Source organism: Malaya genurostris, chromosome 2, assembly GCF_030247185.1.
Source record: "Malaya genurostris strain Urasoe2022 chromosome 2, Malgen_1.1, whole genome shotgun sequence".
Classification (NCBI taxonomy): domain Eukaryota; kingdom Metazoa; phylum Arthropoda; class Insecta; order Diptera; family Culicidae; genus Malaya; species Malaya genurostris.
This window is the reverse complement of record NC_080571.1, coordinates 194,673,878-194,696,112: the sequence shown is the minus strand read 5'-3', so window position 1 is coordinate 194,696,112 and position 22,235 is coordinate 194,673,878. Positions and strand designations below refer to the sequence as shown.

Here is a 22,235-nt window from a genome sequence, read left to right as displayed (position 1 = left end):
TTTCCCGGAATGGAACAATGTGAAGGGACCCAGACTAACGATATTGAATAAGACCGTTCAGATAAAGTTCGCAAGTGTTCCCGTATTTTCCCCAGGAAATATGGGGGATACTTTCCTGGCTTCATTGCCCGGAGAGCTTCTATTGAGCTTAGACTGTCCGTGACAATGAAGTAATGGTCTTTGGGCAAGGTTTCAATGATCTCAAGGGTGTACTGAATAGCAGCTAATTCTGCGACGTAAACTGAAGCCGGATCACTGAGTTTGTACGAAGCGGTGATGTTCTGATTGAAGATGCCGAAGCCTGTGGACTCGTTGATGTTTGATCCGTCAATGTAAAACATCTTTTCACAGTTGACTGTTCTAAATTTATTATAAAAATATTTGGGGCCACTTGAGGGCGCACGTGATCCGGAATTCCACGAATCTCTTCTCTCATCGATGTGTCGAAAAACACAGTAGAATCAGAAGTATCCAACAAATGAGCACGGTTGGAAACAAACGAAGAAGGATTAATATTCTGAGCCATGTAATCAAAATACAAGGACATAAAACGGGTCTGAGAATTGAGCTCGACAAGCCTTTCGAAGTTTTCAATCCCCATCGGATTTAAGATATCACATCGGATTAGCAATCGATATGAGAGATCCCAGAATCGATTTTTCAACGGTAAGACGCCCGCAAGCACTTCGAAACTCATCGTATGAGTCGACTGCATGCAACCTAAGGCAATACGCAAACAACGATACTGAATTCTTTCCAGTTTAATGAAATGGGTGTTCGCGGTGGATCGGAAGCAGAAGCATCCATATTCCATTACGGACAATATCGTTGTTTGGTACAGCCTGATCAGGTCTCCTGGGTGGGCACCCCACCATGATCCGGTTATTGTACGAAGAAAGTTAATTCTCTGTTGGCATTTTTGTTTCAGATACCTAATATGACATCCCCAGGTGCCTTTGGAGTCGAACCAGATCCCGAGATATTTGAATGTGAAGACCTGAGCTATGGTTTCACCCCTTAGTTGAAGCTGTAGTTGTGCATGTGTGTACATGTGTTTATCGGACAATAGATTATATAAAAAGGTGTTCAAAACCGGCGAAAGACCATGCTGGTGCAGCTTCTTAAATAGGATATTTATAGAAACTGAATCAAAAGCCCCCTTGATGTCTAGAAATACTAATGCCATTTGTTCTTTACGAGCAAATGCCATTTGAATTTCTGTTGAGAGCAACGCAAGACAATCGTTCGTTCCTTTACCCCTGCGGAAACCAAATTGTGTATCTGAAAGAAAGCCATTAGTTTCGACCCAATTGTCTAGACGGAAGAGAATCATTTTTTCGAACAACTTCCGGATACAGGAAAGCATAGCAATCGGCCGATACGAATTGTGATCGGAGGCTGGTTTCCCAGGTTTTTGAATGGCGATAACTCTCACTTGTCTCCAGTCGTGTGGGACAATATTACCCTCGAGGAACTTGTTGAATAAATTCAGCAAGCGTCTTTTGGTGGTGTCAGGCAGATTCTTCAACAAGTTGAATTTGATTCTGTCTAACCCCGGGGCCTTATTGTTACATGACAAGATCGCAAGTGAGAACTCTATCATCGAAAACGGTGTTTCGTTTGTATTTGATGTCGCGGCGCGGGAGATCTTCGGTTCCGGAACAGAGTCTGGACATACTTTTTTAGCGAAATCGAATATCCAACGGTTGGAATATTCGTCGCTTTCGTTCGTGGTGTTTTGGTTTCGCATTCGTCGGGCTGTGTTCCAAAGAGTGCTCATCGATGTTTCTTTTGTTAATCCGTCAACAAACCGTCGCCAGTAACCAAGTTTCTTTGTTTTAACTAAGTTCTTCATTTGCTTATCTAGCGCTGCGTAATTTCTATAATTATCAGGTGTTCCATATTTTCTGAGCTATTTGAATGCTAAAGATCTTTCCGCGTTCAGTGATGAGCACTCTTTGTCCCACCACGGATTGGGAGGAAGGATGTTAGTTTTCGCGCCGGGTACACGTTTCGTCTGAGCTTGAATCGCGAAGTCGAGAATCAAGCCAGCCAAAAGCGTGTACTCTTCCTCCGGAGGAAGTTCTTGTGTTGTTTCCAGTTTCTCAGACATCGAATTTGCGTAATATTTCCAATCAATATTTCGTGTGAGGTCATACGAAACATTGATTGTCTCGGATGGTCTTAATTAGGGTAGTTTTATCAAGCAAACACTTTTCATGAAACTGTGCCGTATGAATAAAATGTAGTAAAGTCTGTTGTTTGTAGTATCTTCTCAAAAACAAAGTCCACAGAGTATAACGCGGTTTGGTATGAATAAAAAACAAGTTCGAACATGTAGTTAATGCTACTTCCGAATTTAAGCATTTAGTGTATACCGTATCGACACAGAGAGGGAAAAGCTGGCATAAGCATGCACAAAGCAAGAAACGTACTTACATCTGTAAAAATGCCACCTTTTTTAATTTATGTACTTCACTTTATCAGCAAACACACGAGTAGCAACCTCTAGAGCTACCTACCGAAAACTTGTAGTAAATACTACAGTTTGTAGCATGTTTTGACAGGAACGTGATCCACACGTAGCATTTACTACCGAAATTCAAGCATGCTACGTTTTATTCATACGGCCCACTGTGTTGGTTTCGCACTTAGCAACAGGGGTTTGAGCAACTAGACTCGAAACTAACTTCAAACTAACGTTTTGACAGCAGTTAGTGTGGAAGCTGGGTTAAGTTTGACATCAAGCGAAAACGACATAAGCGTTGCCCGGTGGATTTGACGTTTCCAATACAAAATTTTTTATTTTTAACCATTACCATTATCAGAACATTCTGTCATTTGAAGGTTATTTCTTTTGTTTACAGTGAATTGAAAAGTTTACCTCAGTAAAAAATGGAATTGAATTGTGAACATGTTCGTTCAATGATTTTTTACGATTTTCGTCGTGGAGTATCAAAACATCAGTGCTTCAATCGATTTAGTTCGACTTTTGACAGTGTGGCATCATCCTGTGTGACTGTAAAAAACTGATATAACTAATTCAATTGTGGTCGTAGTTTGTTTGCCGATGAATTAAAATAAAATCGTCCAAAATCAATTATTCTGCAGGAAAACATCGATGCTGTTAAAAATCTGATAATATAAGATCTCCATGTGACGTACCGTGGAATGGTAGCAGCCTTGGGCATTAGTGTGAAAAGCTTATATTTTATTTTACTTGAACATTTAGTCGTGAAAATAATTTGTTCATGTTGGATCCTACACAATTTGACAATCGCTCAAAAAAGAGAAGACTCCTGTCGATTGGTGCAAAGAAATGCTGTAAAATCCAATCGTCGTGTTCAGTTTTGGTGTATTACATCTACACAGGTGACGAAACATCGATTTACTCATATGAGCCTGATTCTGAACAGCAGTCGACTGTATGGGTGTTACAAGAATTCTAATTACGATTTTAAGACGATTTCAGAATTCGGTGAAATGACCCTTTCGGCGAAATGTCATTCGGCGAAATAACCCTTTCGACTTCGTGTAGATGTAATACACCTTGGCTTTCGGCGAAACGGCTTTCGGCGAAATGACCCTGATTCCTTGCGCAATAAATAAGTTCATTTTTAAGCAGGCATGTCGTGAATTAACGAATCCACCTTGTTCCAATTCTACAATAAAATACTATAAATTAGCACTCAGCAAACTTAGGAACTATTATCTGTATTACAACACTCGGTACAAACGAATTCAAATTAATCTAAAAGTTAAATCGAAAAATTTTTGGAATCATGTTAACACTTAACGAAAAGAAACTGAATTGCCAAACCAGACGTCATTAGATGGAATAGAAGTTACCACTACTTTTGGCATCAGCGGAAAAAATCATTCATCTTTCCTGTGTTCAAATAAGGTGACAAGCGTCAAATATCCAACTACAGAGGAATAGCTGCGCTGTGTGCAGTTTCTAAGTTATTCGAAATAATCTGATAATCTAAATAAATATCTTCAAGTCAGCACGGTTTTATGCATAAACGATCTACATCTTCAAATATTGTGCCTTATATATCATTTATCATCCAGTCATTACAAGTGCGACTACAGGTCGATTTCTCAGCTGCTTTTGAAAAAATAATCAAATCATAAAATAGCCGTTGCTAAATTAGCGAGGTTCGGATTCAATGACGCACTTTTGGCCTGGCTTCAGTCTTACCTAACAAATCATGATATTGCAGTTAAAATTTGTACCAGTATTATCACGCCTTTCCGAATGTGCTCCTCAAGGCAGTCATCTCGGACCATTAATATTCTAAATCTAAATCGATCTAAATTTGTCGCTGAATTTCCTAAATCTATCATTCATCGATGCTTTTAACCTGTTTCAGCTCATCAGAGTTTCCGAAGACACTCTACTCTTGCAGAAGAACTGTATAAATTTACTATGTGGTGTGGCGTGAATAGGATGGTATAGAACGCAACCAAATGTGTCGTCATCCCATTCTCTCGTAAACGCTCAACAATTATATCCGACTATACTATTCCTCAAAAAGTTATTAAACGGGAGTCTGTAATCAAAGACCCAGGGCGTTCTCTTGGATTGTAAACAAAGCTTCATAGAACACATGGAATACATTATCTCAAAAGCTTCTGAAATGCTTGGTTTCGTATTTCGCGTAACTAAGCACTTCACTGGTGTATAGGTACTGTTGAAAAGCGCTGTATTGCACTTTGGTCCGATCTACTCTCGAGTACGCTGCTGTTGTTTGGGTACCGTACTATCAAAATGGCAACTACGTTCGTTTTGTACTTCGTCGTCTTTCTTGGAAGGACCCCCATAACCTTCCCAGCTACCAGGACCGTCGTAAGCTAATTGATCTTGATCTGCTATCTGTTCGACGTGATGTCTCAAAAGCAGTCTTTGTTTCTGATTTAATATTATTACGAATCGATTGTCCAGATCTTTTATAAAAATTGAATTTCGACATCCATCAATGTAGTCTTCGATACCAGCTATTTCTGAGGATACCTCGTGCTAGAACAAATTATGCATATAACGAAGCAGGCCCGTACCCCGGATTTCGTTTCGGGAGGGGCCCAAAGATAAAAAAATAATGTTACTGAAGATTGATTATGTACCTAATTCTTGGTCTACCTTTTATGGGTGTTTTTAACATACACTTTAAACTTTTCCACTGGAACTGTTACATTTCTTTACGTTTACTGTCTTGTTATTTCTGTAACACATGTCTGAGACCTTCTAAATATGTATACATGAGTTTTTGATTTCGGGAGGGGCCAGGGCCCCTCGCCCCCCCCCCCCCCCCCCCCTCTGGGTACGTGACTGTAACGAAGCATTCCTCAGCATGTGTCGCCTTTTCACTCACTTTTCGATTTCCACTTGTCGTGTACTACTGCAAAAAAATGTTTTCTGAATCCTCTCTCTAGCTAATTCTAATTTTATCTACGATCTCAGGGACAGGCACAGTTATAGTTTTTATGTTTTCACGGTGAAAATCGAGTGAAGTGAGTTTAGGTCATTATTACGGAAGTAGATTCAAATACAAAAGTAATTACTTGGATGAACTTGATGTCATTATGAACATCACACCACCAACATTTTTTCGAGAAAATTTGTTTTTTTCCACTACAGTGATACTGATAATAGGTAAAATCAAGTGAAGTGAATGTGAAAGTGAAAGTGAGAATGGTAATAAGGGCCAGTAAGTAAGTAAGTAAGTAAGTAAGTAAGTACACGGAGGGTTTATTTTCATGTATACGAGCCCGTATTTTCTCTTGGCTCTGTGGTGGAATACGAATGAAAGACGATACGTGAAGAAGGCGAATGATCCATGACTTACATCAGTAACAGGGAGGACCAAGGTCGAGCGACTACGGTGGGCTGGGCATGTTGCTAGAATGACAAGGAACAACCCGGTCCAAATGCAGCCGTGCATCTGTCAAGATGGATCGATCAAATCGGTTATAAACTGCGAACTCTTCTCTGCTACTAATACCGTTTTCGTTTTTGAACCTAGACGCGGGCGACTCTGACTCCGAGTAAAACGAACACGTGGTACGTGCCCTAAACAACAACTCACGAAAAAAAGAAAAAATAAACAAACTTGCATGGATGCGTGGTGCGACCCGAGAAAATTTTCAGAGCGAAACTACGCGATTGGAGTCCGATCTAGAGCGACCGCAGGTTGCTAAAACAAACATATCAAACGTTGTTTGGGCGACTCTGGGTCAGCTTTCGGGCTGCTCTGATCAATAAACGAAAACGGTATAAGATTGACACCGAATAATCATGATTCGAGTAGAATGGACACGCCTGCTATGCACGACAGAGAGCAGCGTGACTTACGGTTGAAGGAGTAAGTAAGGATAAATATAATTAAACCATCAGATTCTGGATACACACAACCATTACATTTTCGGACGTGAATTGATAACAACACTGTATATTTTATTATAAAATTCTAGTTTATTGTATAACAGTATTTGCACGATTTTCCCCAGATTCTGGTTTTGTGCGTTACTCTCTCATTTCACTAATCTACTTTTTGCTCAAATACTCTTTTGTCGGTATTATCATCAAGTAAATAGTTCAAACAAATAAATTTATATAGCATATTTCTGACGTATTCAATGAGTGAGATTGGATCACCTCAGGTGAAACATCATAAGCAACGCGAGGAGTAGAATCAAGTCCATCAGTTTCTGCTGCTGCACACTGCATGCGGCCGATTTAGTGTCGTTATCGACAAACGCTTCCTTCTCTCGTTGATCTTCCAGATTGGCTGAATTTTCCCTGTAGCGGTCTGCAATTGGATAGCAGAAAAAAAATCCTAACATTATTTGAGCGGGCATAAGAAAAGTTATTGTTTCCGAGCCTACCTTTCTCTTTCGATAGATCTTTGTTCCACAATTCGCCACTATCCCCCATGGGAACTTTGTTGGACGATGAAGAGTACTCATCCAGTGGCCGGTAGACTTTGTTTTTGTCTGCAGAAAAGAAGAAACGAGAGAAGAGTTTAGAGTTCCACATTGGAAAGGTTAATCTACTTCAGATTATGAATGTTGGAATTTTCTCTTTTTCGAAACCGTAGTTCACTGTTGTAGTATTTTAGTTGTATTAAAAGCTATCTTTTTTGGTCGTTTGGTTCTTTCAAAATATTAATTTGACGTTAGAGGCCAACGTTTCGAAGGTTTATTCTCTTATCTTCAGTGAAAAAACCAAACGTAAACAACCGAAGTGAAGGTGAGCAGACGTTATTTAGGTATTCACGTTGATTCTCTCACCCTAACGCTAGCACAAAATGTACAAAGAATTCAAAAAAGTATGCGATTGGTTTGCAAATACACCGCAACTATCCTAGAATTGAAAGCTGTCTAAAATTACTGAATTTCATAGTGTTTACAAATAATCGGCACAGTTTCATTTCAAAACCTATCGCAAAAAAAGCCTGTATATTTATATTCTAGTTTAGTAAATTTTTTTAATGAAATTTATAATTTTTTGTAAAACAAGTCTCTAAATACGTCAAAATTCTCTTTTCTCTTTCATTTTGCTATAACTCCAGCATTTTGAACAACCGATTTTGAACATTTTAGTGACATTGTAAAGGTTTTGAAATTGTTTTTTGCCTTTCTCATATAGACGGGCTATGCAATCACTGTTAAAACCGACTTTTGAACCGAGGTTTCAGCTCGACGAACTAAGTAAATGTCCGCGCGTGTGTGTGTTTTTTTTATATAGGAGGTGAAATCGCCGGATCATCAAGTTACCTGCACAAAGTGAACTTGGTATGTAGGAGTCGAACCCGAACTAAAACACCCCCTAAGCTTCGTACACTTGTCCTGTCGAGATAACGTAAGGTATTACTTCGGCAGGGGGGCTGTGCTGAAGCACTTCTTCTCAATCGCTCGTTACTGATGTATCTATTCTGCTGCTCTTTGGTCCTCCCACCATATGCGCTGTAATGTTGACACTATCTGAATTATTGCACTGTTGACTGCGATCCAGATGTTCTCGTCGCAGCACATTCTCTGGACAACATTATCTGGGTTTGTGTCGTACCCACTGATAACAAGCATCTCGATTCGAACCTCGTTGAATCTAGGATAGACGAAAAGTACGTGATCCGGTGTTTCATTAGTGTCTATGCACTCTATGGAGTTTGCGTGACCGAACCTGTTCAGATACTTTCGGAAGCATCCCGTGCCCTGATAGAAATTCAGTCAGATGGAAGTTGACTTCTCCGTGCTTTCTTTCAATCCACGTGGTCACGTTCGGAATTAACCGATATGTCCACCTACCAGACGCAGCTACATCCCATTCTCTTTGCCACCTTCTTAGCGACTCATTCCTCGAGGTTTTGCGGATACCTCTTGTATCCCTACGGATATAACACTCGTAATCCTCCTATCGTCGAGTTGTTTGGTATGATCCTGGTTAGAGCTGAGAACTTCTTTGCTGCCTTTCCACATACATAATTGATGTGGCTGTTAAAGTTGAGCCGATCATCGATTATCACGCCCAAGTGTCTCACTTCGCGTTTTGAAGAGATGATGCACTCCTCAACTGGGATTTCCGCCTGCTGTACCGCCTTGCAGTTACTAATTAGCAGCGCCTCAGTCTTATGATGAGCTATTTCAAGCTTTTTCTCCACCATCCAGTTTCCCATTATATCTATCGCCTCCGTGGCAAGAACTTCGACTTCTTCCCGGGATTCTCCAGTTACTGTGAGCACAACGTCATCCGCGAATCCAACAATCTTCACGCCCCTGGGAAGCGTAGTAACGAAGTAACGGTTCCTTCTTTGTTGCTTCTGCGCTGCCTCCATGATTTGAATGACAGTCCGAGTAGCATCTACTGTTGACTTACCTTTCGGGAAGCCAAACTGCATGTTCGACAGGCCATTCTCGCCCTCTTTATATTTCAACAATCTATTTAGTATCACCCTCTCTAGCACTTTGCCTACAGTATCCAACAAGCAAATCGGTCTGTATGCTGAGGGATCTCCGGGAGGCTTGCTAGGTTTCGGTAACAGCACCAGTTTCTGCTTTTTCCAGATCTCGGGAAAATTTCCGTCCTCGAGGCATTTTTGAAACGTGGACCTGAACATATCCGGATACGCTTAGATCGCTGTTTTAAGAACAATGTTTGGGATTCTGTGTGGTCCTGGAGCTTTTTCCGCTTTCATGGATTTCGCCGCCGCGATCAATTCCTCATTCGTTACTCGAGCCTCTTCTTCGTACTCAACTGTAGTACGGTGTCGGGGGCCATATCGTAGCTTCATGTTGCGGGAACAGCCCTTCAATGATGACTTTCAGCTTTTCCGGGGACCTTTCGGGGGGAGTAGCAGGGCCTTTTATTTTTGACATAGCAACTCTGTAGGCGTCTCCCCAAAGGTTCGCGTTAGCGTTTCGATAGAGTTCATCCAGCCAGGCTTTTTTGCTCAGCCTGATTGCATTGTTGAGTGCAGCTCTTGCCGCTCTATGCGCTGACTTTCGTTCTTCTCTTTCGGCGTCATCGCGAGTCCTTTGAATTTGCCTTCTGGTTTGTAGGCAGTTCGTGCGTAGATCGTTGTGTTCCACCAATAAGCCGGTTGGCGACTATTCTTTGGTTTCTTCGCTCTTGACGTAGTGAAATCACAGGCTCGTGAAATTGCTCCAGTTATCTGTTCAGCGTTTAGGTTCAGCAGGGTGGGTTCATACCTAAGTGCCTCGATGAACACGTCCTTGTTGAAATCTCCCATTTTCCACCTCCACTCTCGTGTCTATCTCCCAAATGATTTCCTTTGCGGCCGGTTCCCAAGGGAGTACTGAATCGCTTTATGGTCACTGTGGGTATATTCCTCACTCACTCTCCAGCTTCCTATCGATCCTGGACTGCCAAATGTAACATCGATTATGGACTCACGGCCATCTCTTCGGTACGTACTAGTGGTGCCTTTATTAGCCAGGTCAGTATTCAGCTTTGCTATGGCCTCTAGCAGACTACGTCCCCTTGGGTTGGTGAGTCTGCTTTCCCATTCAACCGCCCAGGCATTGAAGTCACCGGCGATAACGGCTGGTCTTTGATTAATAAGTGCTTCCGTCAGTTTGTCCAGCATCCGGTTGGACTGTTCTACAGTCCATCGCGGAGGTGCGTAGTAGCTGCTGATGAAGATTCCGTTAACTTTGACGATTATGAAGCGCTCCTCTGCGCAAGACACGTCTTCTTGAAGGTTATATTTCCCCACTGTCCATATCGCCACAGTTTTGGCTATGTCGGCTGCCCAATTCCCATCGTCGGGTGGGATTTGGTATGGTTCCGAAATTACAACTACGTCAATTTTTGATTCTATCACGGTTTGCCTCAGCAGTTGTTGCGCTGTGTCACAGTGATTAATGTTAATTTGCATTACCTCCACTGTTGTTTAGTAGCAACCGCCTGTTGGTAGGCCGGCCATTTTGGGCCTCCTGCCATATGATTTCTGCCTTCCGTGTGTGTGTGTGTGTGTGTGTGTGTGTGTGTGTGTGTGTGTGTGTGTGTGTGTGTGTGTGTGTGTGTGTGTGTGTGTGTGTGTGTGTGTGTGTGTGTGTGTGTGTGTGTGTGTGTGTGTGTGTGTGTGTGTGTGTGTGTGTGTGTGTGTGTGTGTGTGTGTGTGTGTGTGTGTGTGTGTGTGTGTGTGTGTGTGTGTGTGTGTGTGTGTGTGTGTGTGTGTGTGACTGATATACCGATTTCCACAAACTTGGATTCAAATGAAAGGTCTTACGGTCCCATAGATCGCTATTGAATTTTATCCCGATCCGACTTTCGGTTCCGAAATTACAGGGAGATATGCACAAACGTCCCGGGTTGGCGGTTCAATGCATAGGACGCTGGTCTTACAAACCAGTTGTCGTATGTTCGAGCCTCGACCTGGAAGGATTCGTAGTGTCAGTAGAATCGTAGTACCAGCCATGCACTGGTTCTGTACACTCTGAATCGGCTGCGAAGTCTGTTGAAACAGAAGGTCAAATTCCACTACAGGAATGTAATACCAAGGCTTTGCTTCGCTTTTCATGCACAAAAAAATAAAAAAAATGTCACTCACTTTTCTCTGAAATGGCGTAACCGATTTTCAAAAACTTAAATTTCAACAAAAGGTTGTATGGTCCCATAGACCACTATTTAATTTTATCTCGACTTGACTTCCGGTTCCGGAATTTAAATTTATATTTTACAATAGATTTTCTCGGAAATTTCTCAACCGATTTTTACAAATTAAGATGCAAATGAAAGGTCTTGAAATTCTTTGAAAAGTCCCTGAAAAGTTGATCCGGATTCGACTTCCGGTTCCGATATTACAGTGCGATTAGTAAAAATTTTCAATTTTGTGGGTATTTTTTCACAAGCAATGGCGATACGAGGTGCACATTTTTATAAAATTTTAATGGTAAATTCATCTAGCTGGTAGATCTTGTTAGTTGGTGGATATATAAATCAACTTTGGGGTCACTAGTGCCCGGTTTCCGCTTCCGAACGCACCGGTTATAGTGAAGAAAAGCTCCAAAAACGGAACTCACTTCGATATCTCAGCAACGGCTAAACGATATTTTACCCACAAAAAATAATCATAATCAAATTTCCGTATTTTTCGCTTTCAACAGAACCGATTATTTTCTTCAAGATCAGCGAACAGCCAGTAGTCACTGGGGGTCGGATTTATACTGAACGATGGATGAGGAAGTGTAAATCATTCAATTTAACCATCGTTTTCCTAGTTTCCTCCTCGGGCTGGTGGTTCAATGCATATGACGCTAGTCTTACAAGCCAGTTGTATGTATGCTCGAGCCCCGACCTGGATGGATTCTTAGTGTCAGTAGGATCCATAGTACTAGTCATGCAATGATTCTTTACACTAAGAATCGGCTGCGAAGTATGTTGAAACAGAAAGGCCAAATTCCACAAAAGGAATGTAATACCAAGACTTTGCTTTTTTCCTAGACTGAATCGACGGGTTGAACAGTGTTTTTCTCTTAGACATATGAGGTTGTTTTTCCTTAATTTTTACAGTCAAACGATCTAACAAAGATAAATAGCATTCACTATTGATTGTTTTTCTTTTCTAAATATGGACAATGAAGATTATACCATGTGCATCCTTGCAAAATACTGAAGCCATAATCTTCCCAGCCGACTGTTGTGCCTTTAGACACTTTGGACGTTGCTCACTGGCTGCACTTCACTCTAATCATAATCGTTTTGATTTCGGAGTGAAGTGATGGATCCACGTTTCGTCCATTATCACATATCGATAAAATGAATCTGATTTATTACTTGTGAACATGGTTAAACACTTTGTTGTTTTTGATCGACTGTTAGTAAATGCGGCACTTACTTCGAAAAAAGCTTTGTTATAGTCGAATGTCCATGCTGTGGACTTTTTTATGTTTTCAGGAATAACCACCTACACTGGATGATCAGAATGCTCACCATCATTGGTGTCTGTACGACCACGAAATTCAGCAAACCAATAAAAAATGGTTCTTTTCGATGAAGCAGATGGATAACACCTTCAAGGCCTGGAGCTTGCACAGTATATTTTTTTCATCAAGAAGCAATGACAAATTTACACACAACCATTCTTTGAACTCATTGTTTTAAAAATGACCAAAGTAGCATCGCCTAAACATCTATCACTTTTTTCTGACTAATTGAAATGTCATGAAGTTTCACACATAGTCTTTTGAAAGTTAATAATTATAGCGCCATCTGTGTATCAGTTACATGACTTATTTGGTAATGTGTTAGTAAATAAAAACGTTACTAGGAAAAATGTTGGACATATTGACCTTAAACGCTAATCTTAAGTTCATATATTAATTTACTTTACTTGATTACTTACAATTTTTACGATAAGAAACTTCAGTTGTAGTCGGCAGCGTTGTCGTGCTCGGCGGATTGGTAGGTGTTGTAGTGGTTGACGGAATATCTGCAGAATAAACCATCAAAACAGATTATTAGTAGCAGCTCGAACACATATCTCTGTGACTTAGTTACTCTAGCCAATGCTGTAGAAGTGCATAATCTAAGTAATCTTAAACTGAAACTAATCAGGTAGTCAATGCCTTTGACAAAGGTGCTGCTATTTGGGAACGGAAGTAGAATTTGATTCGAATGCAATTGTCAATTCATCACTCGATCCGTAACTCCGTAACTAAGATTTCATTTCGGGAGGGCCCTCAGATAAATAACCAATCTTGCTGATGTTTACTCATGTATATAATTCTCAGGTGGCTTTCAATACCTTTTATTTTTTGAAGGCGTGAACGTATATTCGACAGTGCGAATATGAATAATAATTTCCGAACTCGCATAGCAAATAATTAGCAGTTCAAGTTAATAGTCACATATTTTGAATGATACTGTTAGGATTTGAAGTAAAAGTCTCAAAGTGTCGAAGAAATTAATTTTAATCTTTCTCATTTAGTCCCATAGGTTAATTTCTCTCCAGATTCTGAAATAACAGAGTAATGAATGTTGGGGTGAAGAATAAATGCCTTTAAACTATTCAGTCAACTGTTTTCATTTTTTTGTTTAAGAAAAGTTAAGCTAACAGTAAAACCCGACTTTTGAGCCGAAGCCTGATGGGTCGAGTCAGACTGGTTAGTTGATGACCATTTTCGATATACCGGATCTTCGTTTCCTCGTTTCCGGTTTTGAAAGTGAAAGGCAAACGTGATCGTTTACTCCAAGCCGGAAATCGCTACAATTCCTCAGAAACGGCTCCCATTTTCACAAACTTGAAATCAAATGAAAAGTATAATTTTCCCATACGTTGGTTTATTATTTTGTCCACGTCCGGCTTTCGGTTCCGAAAATACAGAGTAAAGTGTGTATGAAACTGCAACCCGTCATTTTGCGCGATAATATAAAGCATGTTTTAATCCACCTAGTGATGTGATGATGCCTCCACTCATATTACCATAAATATTACGTTTTTTTTTTAATTTTTTCATTAAATATTGAATATTAACAAGAAAGTTCATTTGGGTATAAAATTGGAAAGCTTTTAAATTTAAAAACAGTGTCAAGTTGTTAAATTTAGATAAGATTTTTTCCCGTTTTTCGCATCGTCGCTTTTAAACAACGGTTTAAAAGCCCTCATCACTTTGTAACTGGGAGTTCGATCCGGATAAAATTCACATGTTTTGTATGTGATCTTAATAACTTTCTGGATCGGGAAGACGGATTTGAAAAAAAAATTTATATTATATTGCTTAACAATATAAGAAAGATAAAATACTGAAAATATTTCCAAAGTTTGGCTCAAAATCGTTTCAATTTATAGGTGAAGTTGGTTGTTGGCCGAACAAACTGACTTCAACTATATCGGTTCCTTTTTCCGGGTTCTTAAAGTACCGGAAATAGAGATCTGAAGTTTAGTCGATTTTCACAAACTTAAAGTCAAATGAATGATTTTACGGTCTCATAGACTGCCATTCACTTTTTTCGGATCAGACTTCATGTTCTAGAACTAGATGGTGAAGAATGTTTGAAATATTAAACCGTCTTTAGAACGACAAAGCAAAAACCGAAAAAAAAATCTAAAGTTGACTCAAAACTGATGAAGAGATTATGCTAGTGTGTGCCCAATCAAACTTGTTGGTCATAGATTCAACGAATCACATCACTTTGTAATAATTATGAAGACACAAGCTATATGACAAAGGTTTCATTACACCACTAGTTGGATTAAAACAGGATTTTTAACCGCCTGTCACTGAATGACATCAAAATAGATTGTGTGATCACCAATTAGAAAGGTAGTAGGTAGGCACATCGCCAAAAAAGCTGCTTTTCGCAGCTAGCCTGCATTCGATTCCCAACTCCGCACATAAAATTAGAAAAAAATAGAAATTAGAGAGGCAAATTACCATGAGGTTCCTTAAATAAGTTAAATGGAAGTGAGAGTAATATGCATACCATCAGGGAATATTTCTATATCTCAACTCCTTCAATAACTATTTTTTCACGCCGTATCTTAGTTTTCAAAACTCTTATAACTTTTTCAAACAGACAATATATTTTACATAACGTGAAGTCACATGCATCTGAACATGGAGGCAGGTTGATCTTCAATTATGCTTTATGCTCTACATGGAGGCATTTAACTTCTTTTACACCAACCCATAAGTATGGCAATATTCAAAACGATAAAAACATAGGTATATGAGGTGTATGAGGAACTCTACAATGATGATTACCGAACATAAACGTAGTTTTTGGTGAAACCGTTCGACCACATCGAATCTAGTAACGTTTGTTGCAAAGATATGAAAATGTTTGATGGTTTGACACTGTATCTATTGATTTTTCCACAACTTTCGAAAAAATCCCTTACATATTAACTGTAGCACAAATGAAAAGCATGGGGCTTCTGCTTTAGATCTCGGAATGATTTTATTCTAACTTGGACAAGCTTTTGTCGAAATTTAAGACCCTTTTAATTCTCCTTCAATGATGCCACAAGGAAGTCATTTTGATCCTTTCATATTTATTCTATTTGTGAATACGCTGATGATTTAAAATTTTTCCTCGTTATAACATGCTCTACTACCATGTTCCCAAACAAGATGGACAATGGAGTAAATATCAACACCGCCATAAGCAATGTTATAACATATAGTTATAACTCGTAAATGTACTCGTTTTTTTTAAATGTGTAACATAGGGTAAAGTGTTATAATATGCCCCCTTATGAAATTATTAAGATATTTCCAAGTGTATTAATATATTTTACTCGAGAATGTTAGTATTTCATTGCAATACGGCTAGTGAACATAATTTTCAATGGCTCTATTAGAAACGATGAGAATTGATTTATATAAACATATTTTTCAAAATGACCACATTCTTAGTTTTTTCGCTTGCCTCAGACATAATGCCCCATCAGCCATAAAATATGTCTCACAACAAATCAATGGCATAACACACAACGAAAGACATTTTACCCCACAACAATGATGCATTATGCTTCTTGAAATGTCCATAAAGTAACGGTTTTGAGATAATCAGTATGTCAAAGAAATGGCGGATAAAATGCTTATTTAGTTGAAGCAAAATCTTACATCGAAAAGCTGACAAATGAAATTTTCAGTTTTTTCATACTTTCCAGCAAACGACAACTACCAAACTTTCATAGCAGAATATCTACGAAAAGGTAGTGTTAGTGATAAAATTTTGCAAGGATAAATTTTTAAATATTACCATTTAATTCTGTTATAAGTATATCACGTCACTATACAAATTCACTATGTATCTCACGACACTATAAATCTTGTATAATAAACGTCACATCACATATGCACATTTCGAATACAATTTATATTCATCTTCAGTGTGATAGTTTTGTTTAGTTATTGAAAGAATGCTGTAATGTTGTACCTTTTATATGGAACGGAAGTAGGTAGATTCCTACAACAGGTATAAACACCTCGAAAAAATTTTTTAATTTGTTTAGGGTAGGGAGAGATTAAGTGTTTTCTATGTTTGTCTGTCCCCTGTGTGTAGGTAGTAACTTAAAGAGCCAGGAAGACCTATTTCCTTGGTCTCTGTTTAGTAAAGAAGTGGAATTGTGTTTGAAAATTTCCAGACTTTCTGCCGAATCTAATTTCCATGGGTTGGAAATTTGTCTTAAAATTTTTATGTCATTAGTAGTGAAATCATGGTTTTCGGAAAAGGCATGCTCAGCTACTTTCGACTTGAAATGGTGTGATAAACCCCGTTCCAGATCCTTGGATGCTTTCCCTATTTCCGCTATGTGTTCCTTGAAACGGATATCTAATGATCTCTTTGTTTGTCCAATGTATAATTTATCACAATGAGAACATGAAATTTTGTATACCCCCGATTTTTTCAATTTGTCAGTAGGATCTTTAGTAGATCCTAGTAAAGTTTTCAACTGGTTGCTAGTACTACTGAACACTAAATCCAAGCCAAAGGGTTTTAATTTTGATTTAAGTGGATATGCCATGTTAGAGTTGAAGTCTACCGATATTCTTTTCAAGGTTTCTGATAGGGGGGTCAAAGTTGTGAGTGAGATTTTTTCAATGATCTTAATTTCTTATCGAGGATTGTTTGGATTGAGCGCTCCGGATATCCATTGAGCTTTCCAATTTCGAAGATAAAATTTTTCTCTTTCACTACCGCATCATCTCTGAGGGGTAATGTTAGCATTCTGTGAAACATATGGTGAAATGCTGCCATTTTATGTTGGTGAGAATGGTTAGAAATATTAGGTATAACTCGCTCTGTATTGGTTGGCTTCCTATATATTTCGAAAGATAAAGTTTTCGCCTCCCGTATAATGAGAACATCTAAGAAAGGTAAACTGTTGTTTGTCTCCCTCTCGCAGGTGAATTTTATGTTCCTATGTAAATTGTTGATTGTATCCAAAAAATTTTCCAAATCGTTACGCTTGATGATGCAAAATATATCATCAACGTATCTCCACCAGCGATTTGGTAGTAATCCTCGTTTATTTAAAAGTTCTTCGAGGTTTGCCATAAATAATTCGCATAAAAATGGGGAGAGCGGATTACCCATTGGGGCCCCTTGTAATTGTTTATAATATTCCCCTCTGAATTTGAAATAATTTACATCCATGCAAAGCCGGGTTAGAGTAAGGTAAGACCTTACTTTGCATTTCCATAAACTACTACTTTTTTGTTTAACTAACCAATCTTCCAACAGATTGATTGAGTCCTTCACCGGGACACTTGGGAATAAGGAGGCTACATCGAAGGATACCATTATTTCGTCATCTTCGATTTCACCTGAGTTCAGAAGTTGAGTAGCGAATTCCTGTGTATTGGGAATGGATCTACTAAAAACTTTTTCGGCATATTTTTGAATTCTTCCACTAGCCATTTGGAGATTTTTTGGGTAGGGGCTCCTACTGAAGAGATGATTTCCCTTATTTCATTCCCAGGTTTATGGACTTTAGGTAATCCTTTGATTTTTGGTAATGAAGGGTTAGGGACTTTGAGGCGGCTGAGATTGATATCGAAGTTAGGGTTACATTCTATGAGAGTTTTATCTATTTTTTTGATAATTTCTGGAAGGGGGTCGGACCTTTGTTTCCTATATGGTCCGTCATTAATTTTTTGGATGATTATGCTGTCATAATCATCCTTATCTATAATAACAACTTTGTTTCCCTTGTCAGCTTTAACATAAAATACTGGCTTTTCCCGCAATTGTTTAACTAGCTCTCTTTCATTTTTAGTTTGTTCATTTCTTAATGGAGTATTTTTAATGACTTCAGCTACAATAGTCCTGGCGTCATTTATTTTCGAAAAAGGAACCTTCGGTTAACCACGAGGTGCATAGTGTTGATCATGATAATGTTAAATATAAAATCCCTGTGTACTTGGTGGACAATGCAATAGAAGTACGCGCGCATGACCTGCCCCCGCAGACCAGCGATGGGTTCATTTGTTTGGGAAAACATGTCGCAGTACGGTGAAGTTCTTTCCATCGAAAAGAAAGTATGGCGGAATTTTTTTCCCGGTATCCGGAATGGCGTGCGAGTGGTACGTATGCAACTACGTAAAGCAATTCCATCTTGCATCATTTGTGGTCAAGATGGAATACATCCGTGTAAAACGCTGATTACGTATGAAAATCAACTGGTTACATGTCAGTTTTGTGAACAACCTGCACACTACGGCAAACCTTGCACTGGAACTGTGAAAACAAACAAAACAAACAAAAACAAGGACAACCGTTCAACATGAGTTGAGAACAACAACTAGTGAATGCAGTGCTCCTGTTTCAAAAACTTCTTCACCATCTAACTAACCAGCAACTGCAACCAATGTACAACAAGGCGCTTCTACAGTAACAAGCAACGAGATCAAGACTGCGAATAACAAGGAAAACGAAAGGAAGACGGAAATCAACAATACCACCGATGCGTCAATGGATGATGAGACGAACCACAAACAAAGTGCCCCTCAATCCTCGCAGGAGGGAAATGGAAGCTCCTCTCCCCCTAGAAAAAGGGTGACAACGAGATCGAATACAAAAAATTTTTCATTTAAAAAATCGGCTCAATCGGCCACGTAAAGCTTGTACGCATATAGACCTGAATAAAAATGTCTTTTAAATAAAAAAAACATAGTAATAATAATAAGGTAATATCGGCATAATCATTTTTTAAGCTTTTCTGAACATGATGAATTTATAGAAATCAAAAATTGTATCGTTATGTTCAGTCAATATGCTGATGCACTTTCAGTTTCAATGAAATTTCTGCAAAGAATGGAAAACTTCTGAGAAATGCAGGGGGTACATTTTGCTCCCGGGATGCACTTCACTCCATCTTCTGGTTTCTGCTCCTTTCCATCCGATGTTTCGAACACGGCAGAATTTTTTAACAGAAGCAATATCTTTGAGAAAATAATGAGAGAATGTGCAATAATGTGGTTACAGTAACGCGAATATTAAATGCAAATGCACCAATTTTGGATCTTATCCATCAATGCATTGAAGCCTCACTTATTAAAAGTCCTAATATATGAGACGACTGGTGAAGGTGAGATGATTTAGTTTACGGAATAAACTCGAACCTTGTCGGTTTTGTTTACATTTACTTCCAAAAACAGTATTTCAATAAAATCGAGGAAAGCAATGCAGTTTATAGTCAGTAGAACTGAAGTAGGTGAGTTGATAATAACGTAACAGATCGGCTGAAAAGTTCGTATCGTTTCTATGAGAAAGCGCCACTAGAATTAAATCCATACCATTTTCACTTAGTACCAACCTTCAAAAGATACGTGTATAAATTTGACAGCTGTCTGATTATTAGTTTGTGAGATATTGCATTTTGAGTGAAGCTACTTTTGTTATTGTGAAAAAATGGAAAAAAAGGAATTTCGTATGTTGATGAAACACTACTTTTTGATGAAAAAAAGTGCCGCCGATACCAAAAAATGGCTTGATGAGTGTTTTTTTTATTCAATAATATAATATAATATTAAGGCACACTGCTTAAAGTCTAAGAGGCCAAGGGTATTTACTAATCTTAATTATCGTCTAACTTAAAACTAGAATAGTATCATTATATAATGTAGTATCGAGGTCGCGGGTTCTCGAGAATCGGGAAACACCCCCAGGCTACGAAGGCCCGCATGCTGGTCATCGACTGGAGCGGTCTTCCGTAGGCGGTGATGGTGATGTTACGGAAGAGAATGAAAAAAAAGTAAATATTGTGGGAAACGGGGTAAAAAGGGGGTGTGGGAACAAAATGTTTGGAAACGACAGAGATCTAATTAGTTGCCATCGAGATGGAGAAGAAACAGGGAAGGGGAAACGAAAAAGTTAGCTCCAATGAAGATGGTGGACAGGGACTGGGATCGAGAGAATCGGGCGGATGTTAGTGTCGAACCTGTAGGTGGAGATTATACCTTCTGAGCGAGATGTAACAGATTACACTTGCATATTAATGTGTTTAAGGTACTGGTATATGAGAAGCATATATGAACTATCCCGACTCGCCAACACATCCCGAACCGGAACCTCAGGCGGTCTACCTCGGGCCCTGAGGGATTCCAGTAGCTTCGACCTGGCATCGCGATACACTACGCACGACCACACGATATGCTCGATGTCCTGATAACCGTCGCCACAGGTGCAGAGCCCGCTCTCCACGATCCCGATACGCCGGAGATGTGCGTTGAATGTATAGTGATTTGACATGAGCCGTGACATAACGCGAATGAAATCACGACTCACGTTCATCCCCTTGAACCAAGGTTTCGTCGATACCTTAGGGATAATGGAGTGTAGCCATCGTCCCAGTTCGTCATTCGTCCATGAAGTTTGCCAACTTTCGAGAGTTTTCCGACGAGAAATACTGAAAAATTCATTGAAGCAGATTGGTCTTTCATAAAGATCACCTTCTAATGCGCCCACTTTAGCCAGTGAGTCAACCTTTTCATTGCCTGGAATGGAACAATGCGAAGGGACCCAGACTAACGATATTGAATAAGACCGTTCAGATAAAGTTCTCAAGTGTTCCCGTATTTTCCCCAGGAAATATGGGGATACTTTCCTGGCTTCATTGCCCGGAGAGCTTCTATTGAGCTTAGACTGTCCGTGACAATGAAGTAATGGTCTTTGGGCAAGGTTTCAATGATCTCAAGGGTGTACTGAATAGCAGCTAATTCTGCGACGTAAACTGAAGCTGGATCACTGAGTTTGTATGAAGCGGTGATGTTCTGATTGAAGATGCCGAAGCCTGTGGACTTGTTGATGTTTGATCCGTCAGTATAAAACATATTTTCACAGTTGACTGTTCTAAATTTGTTATTAAAGATATTAGGGGCCACTTGAGGGCGTACGTGATCCGGAATTCCATAAATCTCTTCCTTCATGGATGTGTCGAAAAACACAGCAGAATTAAAAGTATCCAAGACATGAGCACGGTTGGAAGCAAACGAAGAACGATTAATATTCTGAGCCATGTAATCAAAATACAAGGACATAAAACGGGTTTGAGAATTAAGCTCAACTAACCTTTCGAAGTTTTCAATCACCAGAGGATTCAAAATGTCGCATCGAATGAGCAAACGATATGAGAGATCCCAGAATCGATTTTTCAACGGTAAGACGCCCGCGAGCACTTCGAGACTCATCGTATGAGTCGATTGCATGCAACCCAAGGCAATACGCAAACAACGATACTAAATTATTTCCAGCTTGATGAAATGAGTGTTCGCCACGGATCGGAAGCGGAAGCATCCGTATTCCATCACGAACAATATCGTTGTTTGATACAACCTGATCAGGTCTCCTGGGTGGGCACCCCACCATGATCCGGTTATTGTACGAAGAAAGTTGATTCTCTGCTGGCATTTTTGTTTCAGATACCTAACATGACATCCCCAGGTGCCTTTGGAGTCGAACCAGACCCCGAGATATTTGAATGTGAAGACCTGAGCTATGGTTTCACCCCTTAGTTGAAGCTGTAATTGTGCTGGTTCTCGCTTCCTCGAAAATACAACCAGCTCAGTTTTCTCCGTAGAGAACTCGATACCCATTTTAAGAGCCCATGTCGACAAGTTGTCGAGAGTATCTTGTAATGGTCCTTGGAGATCGGCAGCTTTGGGTCCTATAATAGACACAACGCTGTCGTCGGCAAGTTGTCTTAGCGTGCAAGATGTGATGATACATTCATCGATATTACTTACGTAAAAATTGTATA

General features: G+C 39.5%; 1 protein-coding gene across 1 annotated transcript in view; it reads right to left on the bottom strand.

Moving 5' to 3' along the window:
- Positions 1-6,453: 6,453 nt before the first annotated feature.
- LOC131433092 (lachesin-like) overlaps positions 6,454-22,235 on the bottom strand; it is a 76,748-nt gene continuing 60,966 nt past the window's right edge. The window contains exons 9-11 of the mRNA XM_058599880.1: positions 12,870-12,956; positions 6,889-6,996; positions 6,454-6,812 (exon numbers count right to left, since the gene is read on the bottom strand). Coding sequence (XP_058455863.1) covers positions 6,655-6,812; positions 6,889-6,996; positions 12,870-12,956 — 353 coding nt within the window. The 3' untranslated portion in view covers positions 6,454-6,654. The remainder of the gene's footprint in view (positions 6,813-6,888; positions 6,997-12,869; positions 12,957-22,235) is intronic.